Source organism: Tauraco erythrolophus, chromosome 7 (assembly GCF_009769465.1).
Source record: "Tauraco erythrolophus isolate bTauEry1 chromosome 7, bTauEry1.pri, whole genome shotgun sequence".
Classification (NCBI taxonomy): domain Eukaryota; kingdom Metazoa; phylum Chordata; class Aves; order Musophagiformes; family Musophagidae; genus Tauraco; species Tauraco erythrolophus.
The window spans coordinates 49,214,661-49,232,459 of record NC_141471.1 but is presented as its reverse complement, the minus strand read 5'-3'; the positions used below and the strand labels follow the sequence as shown (position 1 = coordinate 49,232,459).

At 44.8% G+C, this 17,799-nt stretch overlaps 2 protein-coding genes and 1 non-coding gene across 3 annotated transcripts in view; 2 read left to right on the top strand and 1 right to left on the bottom strand.

The window, feature by feature from the left end:
* LIMD1 (LIM domain containing 1) overlaps positions 1 to 493 on the top strand; it is a 29,760-nt gene extending 29,267 nt beyond the window's left edge. The window contains exon 8 of the mRNA XM_009992721.2: positions 356 to 493. Coding sequence (XP_009991023.2) covers positions 356 to 493 — 138 coding nt within the window. The remainder of the gene's footprint in view (positions 1 to 355) is intronic.
* A 6,974-nt stretch (positions 494 to 7,467) lies between these two features.
* Positions 7,468 to 7,540, bottom strand: TRNAR-ACG (transfer RNA arginine (anticodon ACG)). The gene has a single exon. It is a non-coding gene; the product is annotated as a tRNA-Arg (tRNA).
* Positions 7,541 to 8,023: 483 nt separating this feature from the next.
* Positions 8,024 to 17,799, top strand: part of SACM1L (SAC1 like phosphatidylinositide phosphatase) — a 32,604-nt gene continuing 22,828 nt past the window's right edge. The window contains exons 1-2 of the mRNA XM_086614698.1: positions 8,024 to 8,073; positions 16,819 to 16,916. Coding sequence (XP_086470824.1) covers positions 8,024 to 8,073; positions 16,819 to 16,916 — 148 coding nt within the window. The remainder of the gene's footprint in view (positions 8,074 to 16,818; positions 16,917 to 17,799) is intronic.

Below are 17,799 nucleotides of genomic sequence, written 5' to 3'. Positions count from 1 at the left end.
ACTGAGGAGGCCAGTTTTACATCAGTACAACTGCAATTAATGTAATGTGAAGAGGTGAATCCTACCTGAGAGTGTAAGGAGACACGAGCACATTTAAAATACATATGGTTGCGCCTCACCGTGAGATAAAGCTGATTCAATAAAACCATGTAAGACAAATTTATGCAAGGCTGTCCCTCAGAATGCCTATGTCAGATGCTTTCCTTCTCGCAGCAAATGTTGGACTTGCTAGGAGGGAGCTCTTCGCTGTGTGTCTTCTGTCCTTGTCACAAAATGACTCTCCTTGAAGCCAGACGTCGTTTGACACTGGAAGATGAACACATGCTCTAATAATTTGCATGGCCTCTCTTTGCAGGACTGTGGAATGGAGCTGAATGACGAAGACGGGCATCGCTGTTACCCGCTGGATGAACATTTGCTTTGTCACTCCTGTCATCTGAAACACATAGAGAATGGCACTACCCCAGCAGCTGGGTACCAGCACCACTACTAGCCAGTGTGGCCAACATAGGAAAGCCGAGACAGAAGACTTGTTACATGATCTCCCTCTCCCCACCCTCAGTTGATTTCCTGTGCATGTTTTTCGCCAGTCAGCAATGTTCCTCTGAAAGGATATGAGAGATTTTTTGCTGGATTCTCTGTATGCTTGTGAGTTCCAGCTGTATCAAACCACATCTACTTGACCAAGATTGTGGCATGTTATCTAAACTGATCAGTTTACTTTTACGTGCCTTTTCTGCCCTCTGGAGATTCCTCTTGACTCATTTTGGAAGATTCTTCAGTGAAAGCACAACTCGCTGTCGTGCCTATGAACTCAGATCATGCCATGCACAATTAAAAAGACAGACTTGCCTGCCTGCCTGGGACATCCCATCAGTCTACTAAGTGTTTCCTGACAACACATTTCATCTCTCTGAAGGACATCAACCCTTCCAGTTAATTCCCCAAATTCTGGTATCAAGTCTGGCTGTAAAAGCACCAGCTCTACAAACACAAACCAGGCGTGTGGGCTGGCAGGTGGAGGCTGACATCCCATTTAAAACAGAACAAAAAACTGGAACAAGCTAGGCTAAGCTACTGCGGTGACTTGGGGCCCGGGCTTGCATGTCAGCGTGATACGCAGAGGCCAGTCTGCTGTGTCAGAGTCTGAATAGCGGATTATATTTGGAAAGGAAAGGTCGGGATGCTGAAAGTGTGGTCACTGGGAAAATCCAGCCTCATTCTTGCTTGCAGAGCTTGCTTTGGAAAAAAGCTCTCCATACACAGACACTTGCCTGAGTTTTTCAGCTTGTCCCCACAGCTCAGCCTCCAGCCTGGCCACTCCTTTCTATGGTGTTTACCCAGCACAAAGCCATTTCATAATGGTGCTTATTCAGAGCTCTGGGAACAAACTTGAGATCATTATGAAGGCTTTGTTACACAGGGATTTAGAGCCCAGCTCCACAACCTGTACTCAAATGAGTGTGTTGGTATAAACAGATTTTGCTCCCATGAATAATAACAGCTTATTGGAGCAAGGGGTTAGTGAGTTTGGCCCTTGCTTTCTATTCTGCTGAGAACACAGAAAGGCAGATCATTTCTCTTTTTGACCCCCCCCCCCCTTTATAGTCAAAGAAATCCGCTCCCCCAATATGTGTTACATGTAAGATAGATGTGCCTGCAGTGTGTGTTCTGTAGGTACCAAAGCTGTGCAGCCCCTCATGTACAGGTACAAAGTTTCTGTTTAAGGAAAAGCTTTTAATTTAAAGTCTCAGATGCAATCAGGGAACTTAGCTACCTTTCTGACATACTGTGTGGTAACTAGTTAAATCCTAATGTATCCATGCTAAAGATGTAAAATCAGTTCTGTTTGATAGAGGACAGGATGACATTCTTGAAAATCTTTTTAGTGAGGAAACTACAATAAATTAGCTGAGCAGTGCCACTGGGACTCCTGACGTGAGCCTGTACTGAGAAACCCTGTGGTTCAAGCAAACCTCTTTTCTCATAGGATGAATGTAGCTAGATAGGTGATTGAACTGTGCACCATATAGCCAGACTGCCTCGTGTACCCATCTGGAGCAGCACAGGTGCCGGCTGCGACAAGCTGCCTGTCACTGCCTGTGCTGATAAACACCACGGGCCTCCGCTTTGAGTGGTGCAAGTAGCTGTGCAAGTATTAAACAGATGCACAAGCATCTGCTGTAAAACAAATGGAGACCAGTGGCCTATTAGCACCCTCCTACACGTCTGTATCAGCTTGCCTCGGCCGAAGTGTGAACATCTGAAACTGCCGAAGCCTGAGGAGCTTGGTGGTTTTGGCGTGGAGTTTCATCAGGCCAGCAGACCATCCAGCCTTCTGCCCCATCCAGCTGTAAACGTCTCTCTGCTGGTTGCTGCTGTTCTTTGGGATGACAACGGCGGCGCGTGGATGGAGGCTGGTCCCATCCTGGAAACCATCCAGAGCCCCAGCTTTCATGTAGCCTGGCTCTGTGGTGCCATTTCTCCTGGGGACATGCAACCCCTCAGTGAGTGATGGAAAGCTCAAGGAGGGAGACTTTCGCTATGCAGTATACATGGCTCTGGGGCCAGTTTGGAGAGTTTTAGCTGTGATTTTAAAGGAGGTAAAATTGACCTCAAATACGTGAGCTCCCTGGAGCCCGAAATTTGGCCTCCAAATGCTGGATAGCAAAGGAATGGGAACTGACACAGAATGTAACTGGTGCTGTGTCCCTGCGATATGGCTTGGGGGCAACAAAATGCCCAGGGCAGGTCCTGCAGTGCTCTCACCCTGGCAGACCTTGTCAGCTTATGGTCTGTGGCACAGCTGGGCACAGGGGAAGTGGCTAAAGATTTGACTATGAACTTAGCACTGTCTGAAGGGACTGAGGTGGGAAATAGTATCAGCTGAGTGTCTCTGGTGAATAATTCAGATAGTCCTGGATGGGTGGTTCCCCTCTCTGAGCTTCCTTTGGCAGCGAAGACAGTGAGATAGCTAAGTGGCTTCTGGAAGTGAGCTGGAAATACCAGCCCTGATCTGTTCTGTCTCTGAGAGACCAGCTACTACATGGCTCATGCTTTTGCTAGCTCTTGATTTTTAGAGCAGCCCCTCATGCACGTTTTCTGGCCTCTGTTTTGGGAAGATCTGAAAACACTAGTGGGGCTGGTATTTTCTTTTTAAGCTGGAGTTTAAACTCCTCTCTCACTCTTGCAGCCTTCCCCGCAACTCCAAAATAAGCAGGAAAGACGGAGAGGAGAAGAAGGACAATTCTCCTTCGTGGAAAGCCTCCAGCGGCCCGTTTGTGGAGCCTCCTTTGCATAAACAGAAATTTTGGCCTCTGCTCCCACACAGTGTCTTGTTGCTCCTGTCAGCCATCCCGTATCCCTCAGCACTGGGGAAATGAAGGCTGCCCTACTTTCAGTTTTGAGATCCAGTGTAAATTATTAAGTGCCAATGCTCTCCTTTCCTCTATTTACGAAGAGCTAGAAACGACAGTGTGAAGCTACTGAAAACGGAGCGTGTGAGTTAATGATTTTGAAGCCAAAGTGTCTGCTGCGTTGCCCTGCTCCCCTGTGTGTGCTGAGTTGCACCACTTTTATCTTTGGGAGTCTGAATTCATTTGAGCTCCTTATTACTCCTGCCTTTTCTCCTAGGCTATGGGTGTCTGAGTCCATGTTGATTGTCCCCAGCTTGTCGCTGGCTCTGCAGCTGCCTGATGGTGAGTCTGGTGGGGAGGCAGGGGCATCCTGCACAGGGGAGGCTTCTCTTCCTCCTGACCCCTTGCCAGTCATCTGTGGAGCTGCAACAGGCAGGCAGGTAGCTCTGGAGCTGGAGGTGCAAAGCTTTGCATGCTCTGCAGAAGAATTTCCAAAAACATGTTAAATTCTGCCTGTCACCTATGTGCATTGCATTTTGCTGTTCATGTGAACCTTGTGGTCTTTTTATTTATTAAGATGCTGAAACGTGCTATGAAAGTTAGTCATAATTCCACCCCCAACATGCTCTTCTGACTGGTTTTGGGGTAAGGGACCCTTGGAAGTCCCATTTTGCTGGTAATGAATAGCTCATGTGAAAATAGTTACTCAAATGTATTCCTGAAACTTGCTTTCAGGAGCCAGAGTGTAATAGACTTTTTAATTCAAATCATATTCTTAAATTTCTAATGTTTAGAATGCAGAAACTCATTTAAATAGAGATTTTTGCATAAAAGCCCAGGGAAAAGCCCCAGCTATAGAAGAAGCAGACATTTTTTTTGTAATTTAAAGTGTAAGAAACACCTGTGATCAAAGTGATTTAGGAAACTGCCCTGATGTTAAACACAGGGAACAGCATTTGCAAACACCCTGGTGAGGAACGTTTGATGAGGTCTGCAGTTCTTCAGTTTCTGAATTTCATTTCGGGGCTTTGAAAATGTTTTCCCAGTCTTTCAGGGTTTAAATGATTTTTTTTTTTTTTTGTAGATCTTTTTACTACAAAGTGAATAGCTCCTTGGTTTGGAAGTGGCGGAGTCTCATCAACATCAGCTGTGCTATGGCAGATGTGAAAGGAGGAAACTGTGCTTGTAAGAGCTGGTACAGGTCCAGTTGGCTGTCTGAAAGAAAGGAGTATCTTTGGCTGCTGAGAGAAGAAAGTAAATATTGTCCTGTGTTTCCTCCTTGTGCTGATTTATAGCACTGGGCAAATATTTGGCATCCCTGAATTTCAGTATTTGAGTCTGTTTATAAGCACTGCTGCGACCTCCTCCTCCTCTCCTTCCCGTGAGTTTGTAGCCCAAGGGAGGATCACAGGTGTGCTCTTCCGTGTGAATATCCTCTGGAAAATTTGCCACTTTGTTATTTAAGCAACAGCAAAAACGGGTCCTTGCTTAAAGGAAAATGGACATGTGCTCCCCATCCTTACTTGAACGCTTTGACCTGATCCTCCAAATTACCTGAATATCAGTCTGCTGCTGTTCGATGCAGCAGCAGCTTTGTACTCTGCTGCTGTTGCTAAAAAAATCACACGAAGGACTCCATCTGCATTAAACTTGAAGTGCACATGCAGGCAGTCCCACTGAAACCAGTAAGGCTGCGCATGGACATGAAAATCAATGTATGTGCATAGGTCAATGTTTGATCAAGGGCAGAGTGATTTTATTACAGACGACATACCTGGGAATGAATATGCAGCAGTGTAAAAGTTGACTTGAAAAGATCACTGAAATGGACTGCCAAGTTTTTTGTTCAATAAACCAAAATACGTACTGAGGCAGTGGGGGTGCATGGAGAAAGAAGGACGTGTCTTAAAAAATACAGTAGCTGTAGGGAAAAGAGGGCAGGTGATTACAGGATGCAGGGGAGAAGGTGGCACAGAGGGGATTTGGCATTGTTTGCCATGTTAGCATCAATGGACGTTTATTAGAGGAGGTTTTGAGGGGAAGCGCACCTGCGCACTCTGGTCTGGGCTGTGCTTCTCCAATGTCAGCCTCGACTGCGTGCTCCGTGCCTGCTTTTGGGGTCGTGTGTGCTGTCGTGTCTGTGCACATGGGCACAGAGCACATCCTGCCTGCGAGAGACCTGCCTTTCACACCTCTGTGCCTGTGCCAAGTGTTTGTAGATGCTTTTTGAGCAACCTTCTGTGCATGAATGTAAGGAGAAGTTGACCCAGGCTTCCTGCTGGAGGAACATCTCTGGAGTCAGTACCTGCAGGCAGGGAAGGGCTATGGCCAGATACACGTCCCTTTTCCCCCTCCTCTGAGGCCAAGCGCCTGCGTCACTGGGAGAAGCTGGGAGGGGGTTTGCCTCTCTTGTCGCGCTACATTTGTGCGTTCATTTTTTCTTTTCCGTTTCTGTGTCATGCCACTCGCTGGTTGCAGTGGCACTGGGTGTACGTACCTGAGCTGATCGGGCAGAGGTCTTCCTGCCGTGAGCCCAGACCTGCTCGCTCATCCTAAGGAGAAGCAAAATTAAGCTTTTCTGAGCAATAAAAATCCACACCCTGTTTTCTTCTAAGGCAGCCAGAAGCTCACATGGCAATGTGCATCAGTAGCCTGCTAAGACAAAATGAGAGATGGGAAGGAACTGTCCCCATGTGAAAATGCGTGGTGTACAGCCCCAGAAGGCAGATAACAGGGATGCCCCGCTGTCTCGGTGCAGGGATGACTGGGCTGCAGTTCCCAGCCCCACTGGCACCGACCCTCGTCCCCACGCAGCAGGTCTGCGGTGCACAGCGGGACGGGGACCTGGGTGCACACGCACAGGCTGTGGCTTTCCGTATCTGGAAAGCAAGTCCAGAGCCTGGCTAACAATACTGAACGGTACTAATGATTTTGTTTATTTTTCCTTCAAAGCTCAACTCCAGGAGAGAGTATTTTAGGATTTGTACTGGTGTAACTAACCGTAGCCACCTGTGAACACAGCCCTCTTTTCTTCTGTGCTGTTAAATATTTATAAAGAATGAAGGCTGGCAGTGGGGGCAAAGCCGCTGGCCTGTTGTGATTTCAGTGATTAAAGACAATTCTGTAAAGCAGTGCTCAGTGTCAAGTCTTTCCTAAAATTACAATGATCGTCGTTGCCCAGCATCCACAGGGAGGGAGTTACACTGTGAAATGATGGTTTCCCAACTTCTGCCTTTCTCCTCCACCCCTGCCTCAGCAGCTGAAGTAGGGACTGGTGGGGGGAGGTCATCTTAGTGGGGTTCACTGGGGATTTCCAGTCCTTTGCAGGCAGCTGGAATTTGCTGTGGCCCCATCTGAGGCTGTGCTGCTCCGGCGTCCCTCTGGGGACACCCTGGTCATGGGGTGAGGAGCTGTGGGGAGATGTGCTATGGGTAGGAGCAGGCTCTGATCCCAGCACATGCGTCTCCTTTGCAGTGTTGGTGGGTGAGTTTTGGGGAAGAGTTCCTGTGATTCTGGGGGGCAGGCAGCCACGTGGTGCCCCCCATAGGCTTCGCTGCAGTCGGTGACCATGACACCTCGTGTCTGAAGGTGGGATGCTGAAGTACTGCTGGCTGAGCAGCACCACAGCAGCACACAGCTAAACTGAAGCGAATAAATAGGATGACCTGTAATTATACTTTGGGTTTCCCCTGCTTGAGGCAAGAAGCTGCCCAAAACCAGGGCATGATATCCAGAGGGCTGGATCCAGGAGGTGCCTGAAGCCTCCTCCATGCCAAACCCCCAGACCTGGGCTCCCAGCCCCAGCCCAGGTGGGGTTACCAGCCTCCTCTGCAGCAGCCATCCCCGAGGTAGTGCCCATGGTGGGGAGCTGCCAAGGGCCATGCAGAAGGCCTCGAGCCCCTACGATGCTGCCCAACCCTGGGGTGCTTTGGAGGCCCCCGCACCTGGCAGACCGCCACGTTGGCGGCATAAGGGTGGCCGGGGTGGGTCTGTGCAGGAGATCGGGGGGCTGCCCAGGAGCGGAGGGGGGTGCCCGCAGCACTCTCGGGCTGGAGAACACGAGGGAAAAAGAAAGGGGGCAAGGAGGAGGAAAAAAGAAAAAAGGAGCAACCGAGCCAGCCAGGAGTCGAACCTAGAATCTTCTGATCCGTAGTCAGACGCGTTATCCATTGCGCCACTGGCCCTGCTCGCAACAGTATTGTTGCCCACACACAATTCACCACAGACGCCGCGCTGGGGCGGGGCCGCCGCTCACACCGCAGCCAATCCGACGCAACCTCCTCGCCGACGCCCCGCCCAGCCGCTCCCGGGGGCGTGGCTTACCGCCCCGCCCGCGCGCCGGCCGTTCCCACCGGCTCCGTTTGAACGTCGCCGCCCCTCCCGCCCCCGGTTGCGCGTCACCGTTTCGCCGCGCCCCGGTGGCCGCCGGCGCGCCGGGGGCGGGGTTAGATCTCGGTGTCTCAGCCAATCGAGGGGCCGGCGAGTCAGCCCAGGCCCGTCCCCTTCCTCCATAGGCGGCGCCCCGCCCTGTGGCTCTCGCTATCGTGCCCGAGTAGGTTTGTCCTGTGCGGGGTCCCGTCTCTCACGGCTGGCGGGGCGCGACCGGGTCGGAGGGGGCGAGAGCGACGCGGAGCCGGCGGCGGCCGGAGACAGCTGGAGGGGGACGAATGGCGGCAGCGGCAGGAGCGGCGGCGGCGGCCTACTCCAACCTGAAGCTGTGAGTGACCCGCCGGGAGGGAGGGACGGAGGCGGCTCTGTCACCTGCCGCTGCGGGCCCTGCCGGAGGGGAGGGGAGGGCTCGGCCGCTGGAGCCCCGGTCGCCTGCCCCGTCCCCTCCTCGCGCTCCCCTCGGGGACCCGCGCGGGGTCCCGCCCGCTCCGGGCAGCCCCGCGGCTGACGGCGGCTCGCTGCCGCCCTCGGCCCGCCCCCCCCTGCTCCGTGGCTGCCACCAGGCTGTGCCGGGCTCGCCGCCTCTCCCTCGCTTCCTGGGTCGGCGCGAAGGGCTTGGCCCGAGGCGGCGGCTGCGCGCGGCAGCCCGCGGCGAGAGGGAGGAGGGCTTTGGCCACGGTAGCGGAGCCGGTCCCCGCTCGGCGTCCGTCTGGCCGCGCAGCGGTGGGTGGGAAGGCTGCTGGCGGCTCGCGGGTCTGTCTCGCTTCCCTCTCGCCTGCAGAGCGGGGCTGTTGCGTGCCGCTCTGCTCCGGTGCCCGCCTCGGCGCGGCGGGCGCGCTGCGCCGCCGTGGAGGTGTTGGAGCAAAGCGGAGGCGGTGCAGGGAGCGGGGGAACCCGGCTGCCTTCTGCTCGCCTTGTGGGTGACTTGTGTAGAACCTCGAGCAGCGGTGCTCACGTAAAGCTCTGCGTTTGCGGCGTCACTTGCCAGCAGAAGGTTCCTTAAGCGTGCCTGCCCATCGGCTCTTCGCTGCGCGGGTTTGTTGTGCCATGGTTTTGATGCCGGTTGATGACTTTGAACTTTTGAGACTCTTCTGTGTAGAGCCCCCTGTGACTTTTCAGATGAATTCTTCTAACCTTCTGGTGTGTTGGTTTTGTTTTTTTTTTTTTTCACTAAAACAAAGGTTTTAAGGGAGAACATAACCCTTTGAACTTGCATATGCCAGATGTTTGCTTCCTGCCTTGATACAGCAGCAGAAGTTGTGTAACCAAAGCAATATGAAGTTAAAACTGAAGAGGTGTTTTCATTATAAGCCCTCACACTGGCTAGGTGAAACTCCTGAAAATATTACTCTGAGCATGAGACTCTTCATGGCTGTCTGAAACCAACAGTGAAATGTCCTTGTGTGTCCTAAAGGCGTTCCCAGGCTTTTGACCTCTAAATATTAGCTTGAAACTCTACAATTAAGTTACCGATGCCATTTTCAGGCAGCAGAATCTGAAAGTGATTTTTAAGCCCGATTTAACTGTACTTAATGCACTATTAAACTTCATTTGACAGTCGTCTTTTGGATTCATAGCAAATGTACTTAGATCTTTCTTAGAGATTTCTATAAACAGTTTGTCATAATGCTGTTACGTGTTTAAAAATCACTGGGCATCTTTCCTTATTTTGATTAGGTAGCTATGTGAGGGTACACAGATGCTGGAGATAATTGAGTATTACTGAAGTGTAAGATAATCAGTGATGATTGAAAGACTTGCTTATTTGGCAGAAAGCTTTTTTTTCTTTTGTCACCTAAACAGTATTTGTCTTTCTTTAAGCTGAACTTGTGATCTTTTTGCCTGCAGAGGAGAAAAGGTGAGTGATATAAGTAGCAGTTGTGTGACTTGTAGTACGCAGTCCTTCTAACTGATTTTTTTTTGAGTAAAAGCACTTTTCTGGATATAGGCTAGTAAAGAATTCTCTCATTTAAAGTTTAATCTTAACTAAAAGAAAGCTTTGATCTTTTTAGAACAAGGCTGTATCAAGTGTAGTTTAACATAAATTTTTTCATAAACTTGAAAACAGAACTGTTTTGTGTTCTGAAAAACGACTTTTTTTCTGTTATTGCACCAAGTTGTGGTAATGCCTGCAGACTTTCTACCAAGCGTTTTAAGATATAGGGCTATAACTGGGGTGATGAGTCAAACCTGCTGGGTTGGCAAGGTCAAAGGAGAATGTTCTTCTGAGAAATCCAGGCTAGACTTTGGTTTGGGGATTTAGTGATTTTTTTTATTTTTTTTTTTTTAAACTGACTTCTCATTCTCACTATGAAAAGGTCAGATTTTGCAATTGGACCTCTTCTAGGTAATCCGGTGGCCCTGTATGGAGCTTCACTGATTGTAGTGCTCTGCGGGGTCCTGTTCTGTACATACGGTCGCAGGTTCTAGCCCTGAATGCAAACCTCTTGTGATTCTCATGTTACCAAAAGCAGTGACTCGAACCCTTTGTGTCTTGACCGGTGTCATCAGTCAAGTTCAGGTGATACTGGTGAAAATGCTGATGTCTACCATCTGTGCTACTCTTGGAACTGAATTACACCAACAGTTATTGGGGAAAACTATTAACCTGAAAACCGCTATAGTTGTCATCTATGTCACTGCTGTACTTATTTAACTTGCTCTTGTAGCCTCAAGAACAAATTGTAAAATTCAAACAGCTATTGGTAAAGCTGTCTTCAGAATGGAGAGAATCCTAGCTGCTGTTCTTTGTGGTTGGGTGAAGACTTACCTTACTGATAGCCTTCTCAGTGTTCTGTGAGTCTCTGATACGAGCCGTGTTTCAAATTTAATGCCTTCTGCCTGCAGTTATGCCTACATGCTTTGCGAATGTACCGGTCAGTCATTCGTAGCTACTGCACTTGAACATGATACCTTTCTGTTCTTGGGGAGAGGTCCAAAAGTGCAGCTTGTCTTTGTTTTGTTTTGGTTGTTTTCTTATTTTCTAAACTGAGTTTTCAGAGTTTAGATAATCCTTCTAGAAAGAATAGCTGCACATCCTTTTTTTCTGCTTATTCAAAGTGGCTGTCATGGTGAAGCTCAGGGATGTTGGTTGAGGAGGGCATTAAGTTATGCAGTAAATTATTTGTCATCTTAAGTGAAGCTGAACTGGAAATAGTTATTATGAAGCTATGCCTTTAATACGTACCTTTTTTGTTTTTAAATGGTATTTCCATGGGTGTTTTTTAATCCTGGGATTATATGCCTTTTCTCTTCCCTGCAACAACTACGGCTCCATGAGAGATGTTCCAGTTCCTGAAGCTGTTTCTGCTTGAGGAATAATATTTATTGTAGATGTATAATTAGCACACCTGCTCACCTAGAAAATCTGGAATCCCTGGAGTGTTGAAACCCTCACTGTGTTAGCACTGTTACTTAACACGCTGTTGGGACTCTATGTGCATATACTAATGTCTTTCCTGTATCTCACTGCAGACCACTTTGGTATCTTGAGTACAGCAAATGCATTGCTGCACAGTGCAGGATGTGCTTTTGACTCGTTTATTACAGTATTTAGAAGCTGACATCAAAGTGTTTCCTGCATTAGAGCAATGTTAAGTATTTATGGTGAAATAATCAATTACTGAAGTAAGGGTTTGGCTGTTGAGGCCTGGAAGGTTTAAGTGATATTGAGTGAAGTACTATCTTTAGTTGCCATTAGAGTGTGATGGGTCCTCTTTCATGCTGTATCTGGACATGGGAATATTCTTGTCTGTAAGATGTGCTTAATTAAAATATGGGATGCAACTCAGCGTCGTACATCATGAAGTTGATGCAGCTTTATAATATAACTTATGAAGTGAAACTTCACAGTATAAAGTAAGACTGTCTCACTTAACTGTAAAGCTGACTTTATACATGGTATAAGCAAGCAATGTTTTTTGTGTTTATTCTGTGTTGGGAATGAACTCTTTTGTAAGGCAACCTTTTGTCTTGAATTATTAAATGGGATAACTCTTGTTTTGGTTAATGGCTTAAAAAAAGATGACAGTGTCTTTAAACAGAGATCCATGAAAGCAGTCAGTCGAAACAACAGCAGATGTTTTTTCTTAAAACATCCTAAGATGCAGCTCAAGGGTTTTGAGGTAGGATGACTTCCTCTGTTAATTTCTTATGAATCGTAGGAATACAGTAAACCTTAATTGAATGAAGCAGAAGAGAGAATCTTTCATAAGTAGCTAACAAGAAAAAACACAAAAAATGAAACTTCCTGCTTTAAGGTAACTTCAAATTATATTTGCTTTTGTAGAAACTTTCAGAAAGTTTGAGAGTAAAACCACTCTAGGCATAACACCAACCTTGTTCAGATACTCACCGTAAATGTGGAAAACATCTTTTATTCAAATCGCGATGGATGCTACTGAAATAACTATAGAGATGAGAGATACTGAGAACTCATTCGGATTCTAACTGGTCATAGGTGCTCTTGTCCTTCTTTCCCCTTTGCAGGCCCATGTGGAACAGTCTCTCGCCTGGGCATTAGAAATGCCTCTTGCATCTAAAAACTTAAGTTACAACGCAGTACTTAGCCGAGTTTTGGAGATTTTGGGAACTAACTTCAGTAAATCCGTTTAGTTTTCTCTTGTTTTACTAGACTGCTAGGTGTACTCACTTATGTCAGTGACCAAAATGATTTCATAAGAGTGGTAGTGCTTGAACCAAAAATACCTAGAAAATCAAAAGGCTTAATTTTTAGTGAGAGTTTTACTGAATTTTCTTTTTGCTTTTTAAAGGCAGGACAGGTGAAAGCATTTTCTAATTGTAGCCTCTGTGCATTTTTTTTACATAGGTTCTCCTTTTGACTGCTTCTTCAGCAACAGGAGCTGAAATAATGGAAAAGTGCCTCTTATTTGAAAAAATAAACCCACCCTGAAACAAAAAGTACAACCAAATTAAGGCCTGATGTGTAAATGTGCTGTGTTTTCCTTCTAGGTCATCTTTAAAACACTCAAAGATACATTTTTCTCAACTTTTAATTGTAAGGATGAAATCTACTGAACGAGTTGTTTTATCTCTTGTCAGCAATCAACACAGTTTCAGTTGGAGAAGATTTTCAAAATGAGATCCAAGTCACTTTCTGTAATACTTGAATTTGGTGGTTGCAGTGCCTCAATACCTTCCCTTTTCTTGTACCATGAGATGCCATCCGCGTAAACTATTTCAATTTTTCGCTGCCTTTGTTATTTAACAACACTGAGAAGTAGTCCATGATAATGGTTGTCAGGTTTAAAAAAAAAAGCAAATGAGAGGAACTCAGTTTTTGTGAAGGTTTTATGTGCTGTAATGGAAGCAAGATACTGCTCTTAAGAGTTCTTGATGTTTGGATGGTTATAGACAGCAGCAACAATGCAGCCAAGGAGAAGGCAGTCCTATTGTCACATATGAAGGTTACACAAAAGCAGAATATAGCCTTGTGTATGAAATCTAGTTTCAAAAGTAGCTACAGAGATTATGGACTTCCAGAAAATGATGATTTCTTTATTATTATTTTTGTTACAATACTAGCACTTGGACTTTCAACTGTTCCTTACTTCATTAAAGCAACAGAATTAATCTGTCTGCAGGTTCCTAATCATTGTGAATGCTTCTTTCAACATTTTAATATCTTCTTCTCAGATCAGTAAAATAAACATGTGTTCTCTTTCTAAGCTTGTGATAGACATACAGGCTTGGTACAGAGTAGAGTCTGTGGAAAAATACCATTCTTGCCTGCAATGTTCATCAGCATTCTCTTTCTTTCTGAAAGAGAAATGGAAGGCAATTGTCTTTGATGTAGCAATCTTACAATTGCGAAGGTCATCTAAATGAGAATGAGCCTACTAGCTTAGTTCTGGTAACTGCTAAGTTTGTAAATCAGCATTTGGGCTGAAACCTCTTTGAGTCTTGGCCTCTTCTTCAACTATGTTTATTTTAGAGAACTCTCAACTGTTTACAAAAATGAAGCAAGCACTAAATGAATCCTATTTCTGTTAAAAACTTTGAAAAGCACTAATTCTCCCACTTCTTCTGAAGCGAAGATTCAACATTTTGCAGGGCTTGGGCTTTTCCATTTGTGGTGTTATGCAGTTGTATTTTAGGCAGTTTTTAATGGTGGTCCCAACAGAGAAGTATTTATTTAAGTTCTCTCAACTTCAGAGACCGGCAACCTGATTTCCTCCTGCCTACCCAAAAAGACCTCCAAAACAAAAATACCCAAAGCCCAAAACAGTCGATGCTGAGATGGTTTTAGTGTGCTGCAAGCAGCTGAAGCCTAGAGCCAGTTTGATCCATTGAACTGAAAACAGGGATCACTTGTCTTGTGTTGTCCATGATGCTTCTGTCACCAAATCTCCTTCCTACAGTCCTCTCCAAGACCAGGATTTTGACGGCAAAGTTTTCTGTGTGTGTTAAGTGCAAAACGTAGTCTAAGCAAAGACAGAAATGTACAAGTATTGTGTAAGAAGAGATAAGAGAGTGATTAAAAAAACCTGATAAAAGGGCAGTGGTGGTGACAGGAGAGAAAATATGGATTTGAGAGAGAAAGGCTGCGGGCTGGTCTAGCGAAGCAGGGCATATTGAGCATGTATTGAGAGGCCAGGCATAATTTTTACTTGCAACCTTAATTCTCTCATTTTTCTAGCTCATAGATGATGAGGGTAGAAGACTTGATGTTCTTCAGGGAGAAATTATTATTCTTGAGTGTAGTAAATAGAAAATTTGTTTATGAGAAGTATTCTACACCTGTAAGGTTTTTCTCAGCTGTTTGAAAACAGGCTTTAACTAATATGCAAGTGAGTCTCAGTGCTGAGATTGTAATACAGTCCTGTCCATATTGCACTTTATGGTGAAAAGAGCAGCTTCTAAAAATACTGATCATGGATGGAAATTCTCACTTGTGCTCTGTATGGTCAGTGTTGTGTGTCTTGTCTGTATTGTGCTCTTTATACAGAGTATTCAAAAGCTGAAGCTATCATTCTCGCTACTTTTGGACACTATTTTACAGCCTGCTGTGTTAAAAGATTTTTTCAACTTATTTTGCTTAAGACAGATGAGTAAGAGCGCGTAAGTGTCTCTCAAAGGCATTACAGGTCCAATATTAAACTTTGCAGTGTCACTTTCCCGGTGTGTTTTTTTTAGCTGGAGTTTTGTGTGTCTACTGACCTACCAGAAAAACCTGACTGTTCAACTAAACCAATAGGAGTTAAATAGCTGGAGCTTTCTCTTGTTGAAAAAATGTCTGCCACTGTCTCCTGCCAACAGGTTTCTGACTGTACTTTAAATGGTATATCCTGATTTCTTTTAAATTCTTCAACAAATTGAGGACTTATGAATGTCCTTAAGCTTGTCTTGCCTGCTCTGCCTGTGTAAGCTTGTTTGCTCTTCACTGTAAAACAGTTCCCATCATGGCTATGAAACTCCCTAAAAAGCCAGGGGGTGCACGTGTGCACTTCAGGGTAGGGGTTTTAAGGCTTCAATGTTCAACAAACTGCGCATTTGTATTTCTTACTCTGATATTTTTAGTTTCAAAGATAAAGCATTTCATATGTGTACATGAAAGATTAAGGCGGCTGATTTACAATAAGAATACTGTTGTTTCCTATTTTAGGACCTATAGTCTAATTTTCCATTGAAGAAGTTAAATTGCCTAATGAACAGTTAACTATTGATTGCATTACAGTTTGTTGTTGTGTTATGGATGTTTTGGGTTTTTTTCAATGCAGTTAAGCATTTGGTCTCCTCTGGCTCTCCTCTAGTTGCCCAGAGAGGTTGTAGAATCACCATCCTTGGGGAGAGTTAAAACACACCCTAAGAAACAGGGTTTAACTTTGTAGTTGGCTCTGATTTTAGTGGGTGGAAGGTGGGGTGCTAGACATGTTAAGAGGTCTTCTAGACCTCTTTCCAAGGGCTCTTCTGATCTAAATTAGGATTCTAGTTCAGCTTTCTGAAGGATTAAAAAAATATGAAAGATGTGAAAAGGTGCAAGATCTAGTTAGGGAGAAGGACCCTGAAATTACCAATCCTGTAGAATAAGTTTCCAGAACAAGGTGCTTAAAACTCTGACCCCTAGTCTTGCCAAGCCTTGAGAAAAATCACTGAGCCTTAGGAACACTAGTTCAAGAGTGTTTGGAGTGGGTTGGTTGTTTAGTGTTTCCTAGGTACAGCTACAAGTTATTTATGAATAACTCTTGTATTGTTGCGCAGCATAATGTGTTTGGCTTCCTGCAAATATCTCAACAGTTGTATTTTTAAAGAATGTTTCTGAAAACTGTTCAATTTTATGGCTAGTGTTGTACTGCATACAGTTTATCCAAAGGAAAGATGGGTATAAAGTCTGAACAGGATGTCAGTGTGTGATTTGTCTAATGTATCTGATGGTGAGAATACAGATTACCCCGTGTGTGTCACATAGACCTGGCTAACAAACGTGGGGAATGGTAATGTTGAGACATCTGTTTCAGTAAACTAGTGTGTTACTGGAACTCTTCCTTTTTTTTTTCCCCACTGTTATTTCTAGTGGATTCTTACAATACTTGCAACACTCTGATGTGAAACCAGTGTTTTTATCACTTTGGACATTATTTTTATGTTTACTAGACTTGCATTGGGGACGTGGTACTTTAGTTTCTGACATTAGAAAGTGTTTCATTAAAAAACTTTTTTATTTTGAAGTTTAGTTTTGGCTTATCAGACTTCTAAGTGACATAGATCAGCTTAGATGAATTATATAGTGGACCATTATGTACACAAATTCATAAATTTAATGTCTTTGTGATAAATGAGTGAGTCCCAAACAGAACTCTCTAATTTTCAGTTAAAAGGTAAGATTATTAAACAAACCATGTATTTTGTAGTAACTGATTAGTTTGATTTTCTTTTTATGCACTGTCAGCATTGGTGGCTGTTGTGAAGTAATCCAGTGAGAATTTTGGTTTTGCAGCTGAAATAATGTTTAGGATTGTTCTTCTTTCACCTAGTGAAGAGCTTAAATATAAAAAAACAAACCCGAAGTAAGCATTACTAAACAAATTCCTTTTTCCTATGTGTTCTGTTAAAGGCATATAACACCAGAGAAATTCTATGTGGAAGCTTGTGATGATGGAGCAGATGATGTGCTTGCTATTGATAGAGTCTCCACAGAAGTCACTCTTACAGGTATTCTCCTCACCAGTATTTCTCAGTATAGACCTCTTGTCTAATATTTTGCTCTAGGCACTCTCAGAAGATCTTCAGAACCTTAAATTGATACTGAGGGGATTGTGTTTGTCTTTAATTACTGTTTTAACATAGTGCTTTGTATTCTGTCCTGCAAAGAACTTTGTTTGAAATGCCTTCTTGTGGTGAGATTGATGCTGTGGGTAGCCAGGGTGATAGTGCTTGCCTGTTTTTGGTAAGGCTGTGCCTCACAATAGTAAAAACTGACTCATCCAAGCTAATAGCAATTGGTGCTACAAGTCTGAGATTAAACACTGGGCTTCAGCTTTTGCCGAATTTTGTAACCTCTTCCTTTTTTTTAGGTGTCTTGTATAGCTCATATAAGAGCAGTGTGCTTATCCCACTGATAATTTTGGTGATGTAGTATAATATTTCATTTTCAAAGTTGTCTCTTCACAACTGTAAAGACAGCTGTCCCAAGTCTTTTATTAGTCTTAATTTGTTCTCATTACTAGTGTTTTATCAGATCAACCTACAAGGTGTTTAAAGCAAAGGAAAAATCAAGCACAATCTTTTTCTGTTCTCCAAGCTCTGGGAAAATGCTTAACTCTTGTGTAGGTGTTTTAAACTTCTCTAATATCTCTTCTGCTATTCTGAAAGTGTGGATAGATGAAAGTTTCATGCTAGGACTTCTAATTGATATTTAGATACCTTTTGGATCTCTTGGTGTGTTGTTCGGAGTACTGTGTCCCTTGCCATGTCTGTGCTGCTGTTGGTAGCTTTGCAGTGATACACCAAAAAGTAAACTAGGTCTTCTGAAGTGGAAGTAGGCTGAGGCTTAGAAGAAGCACTCTAAAGTGGGTTTGCAAGCATTTATGGTTTG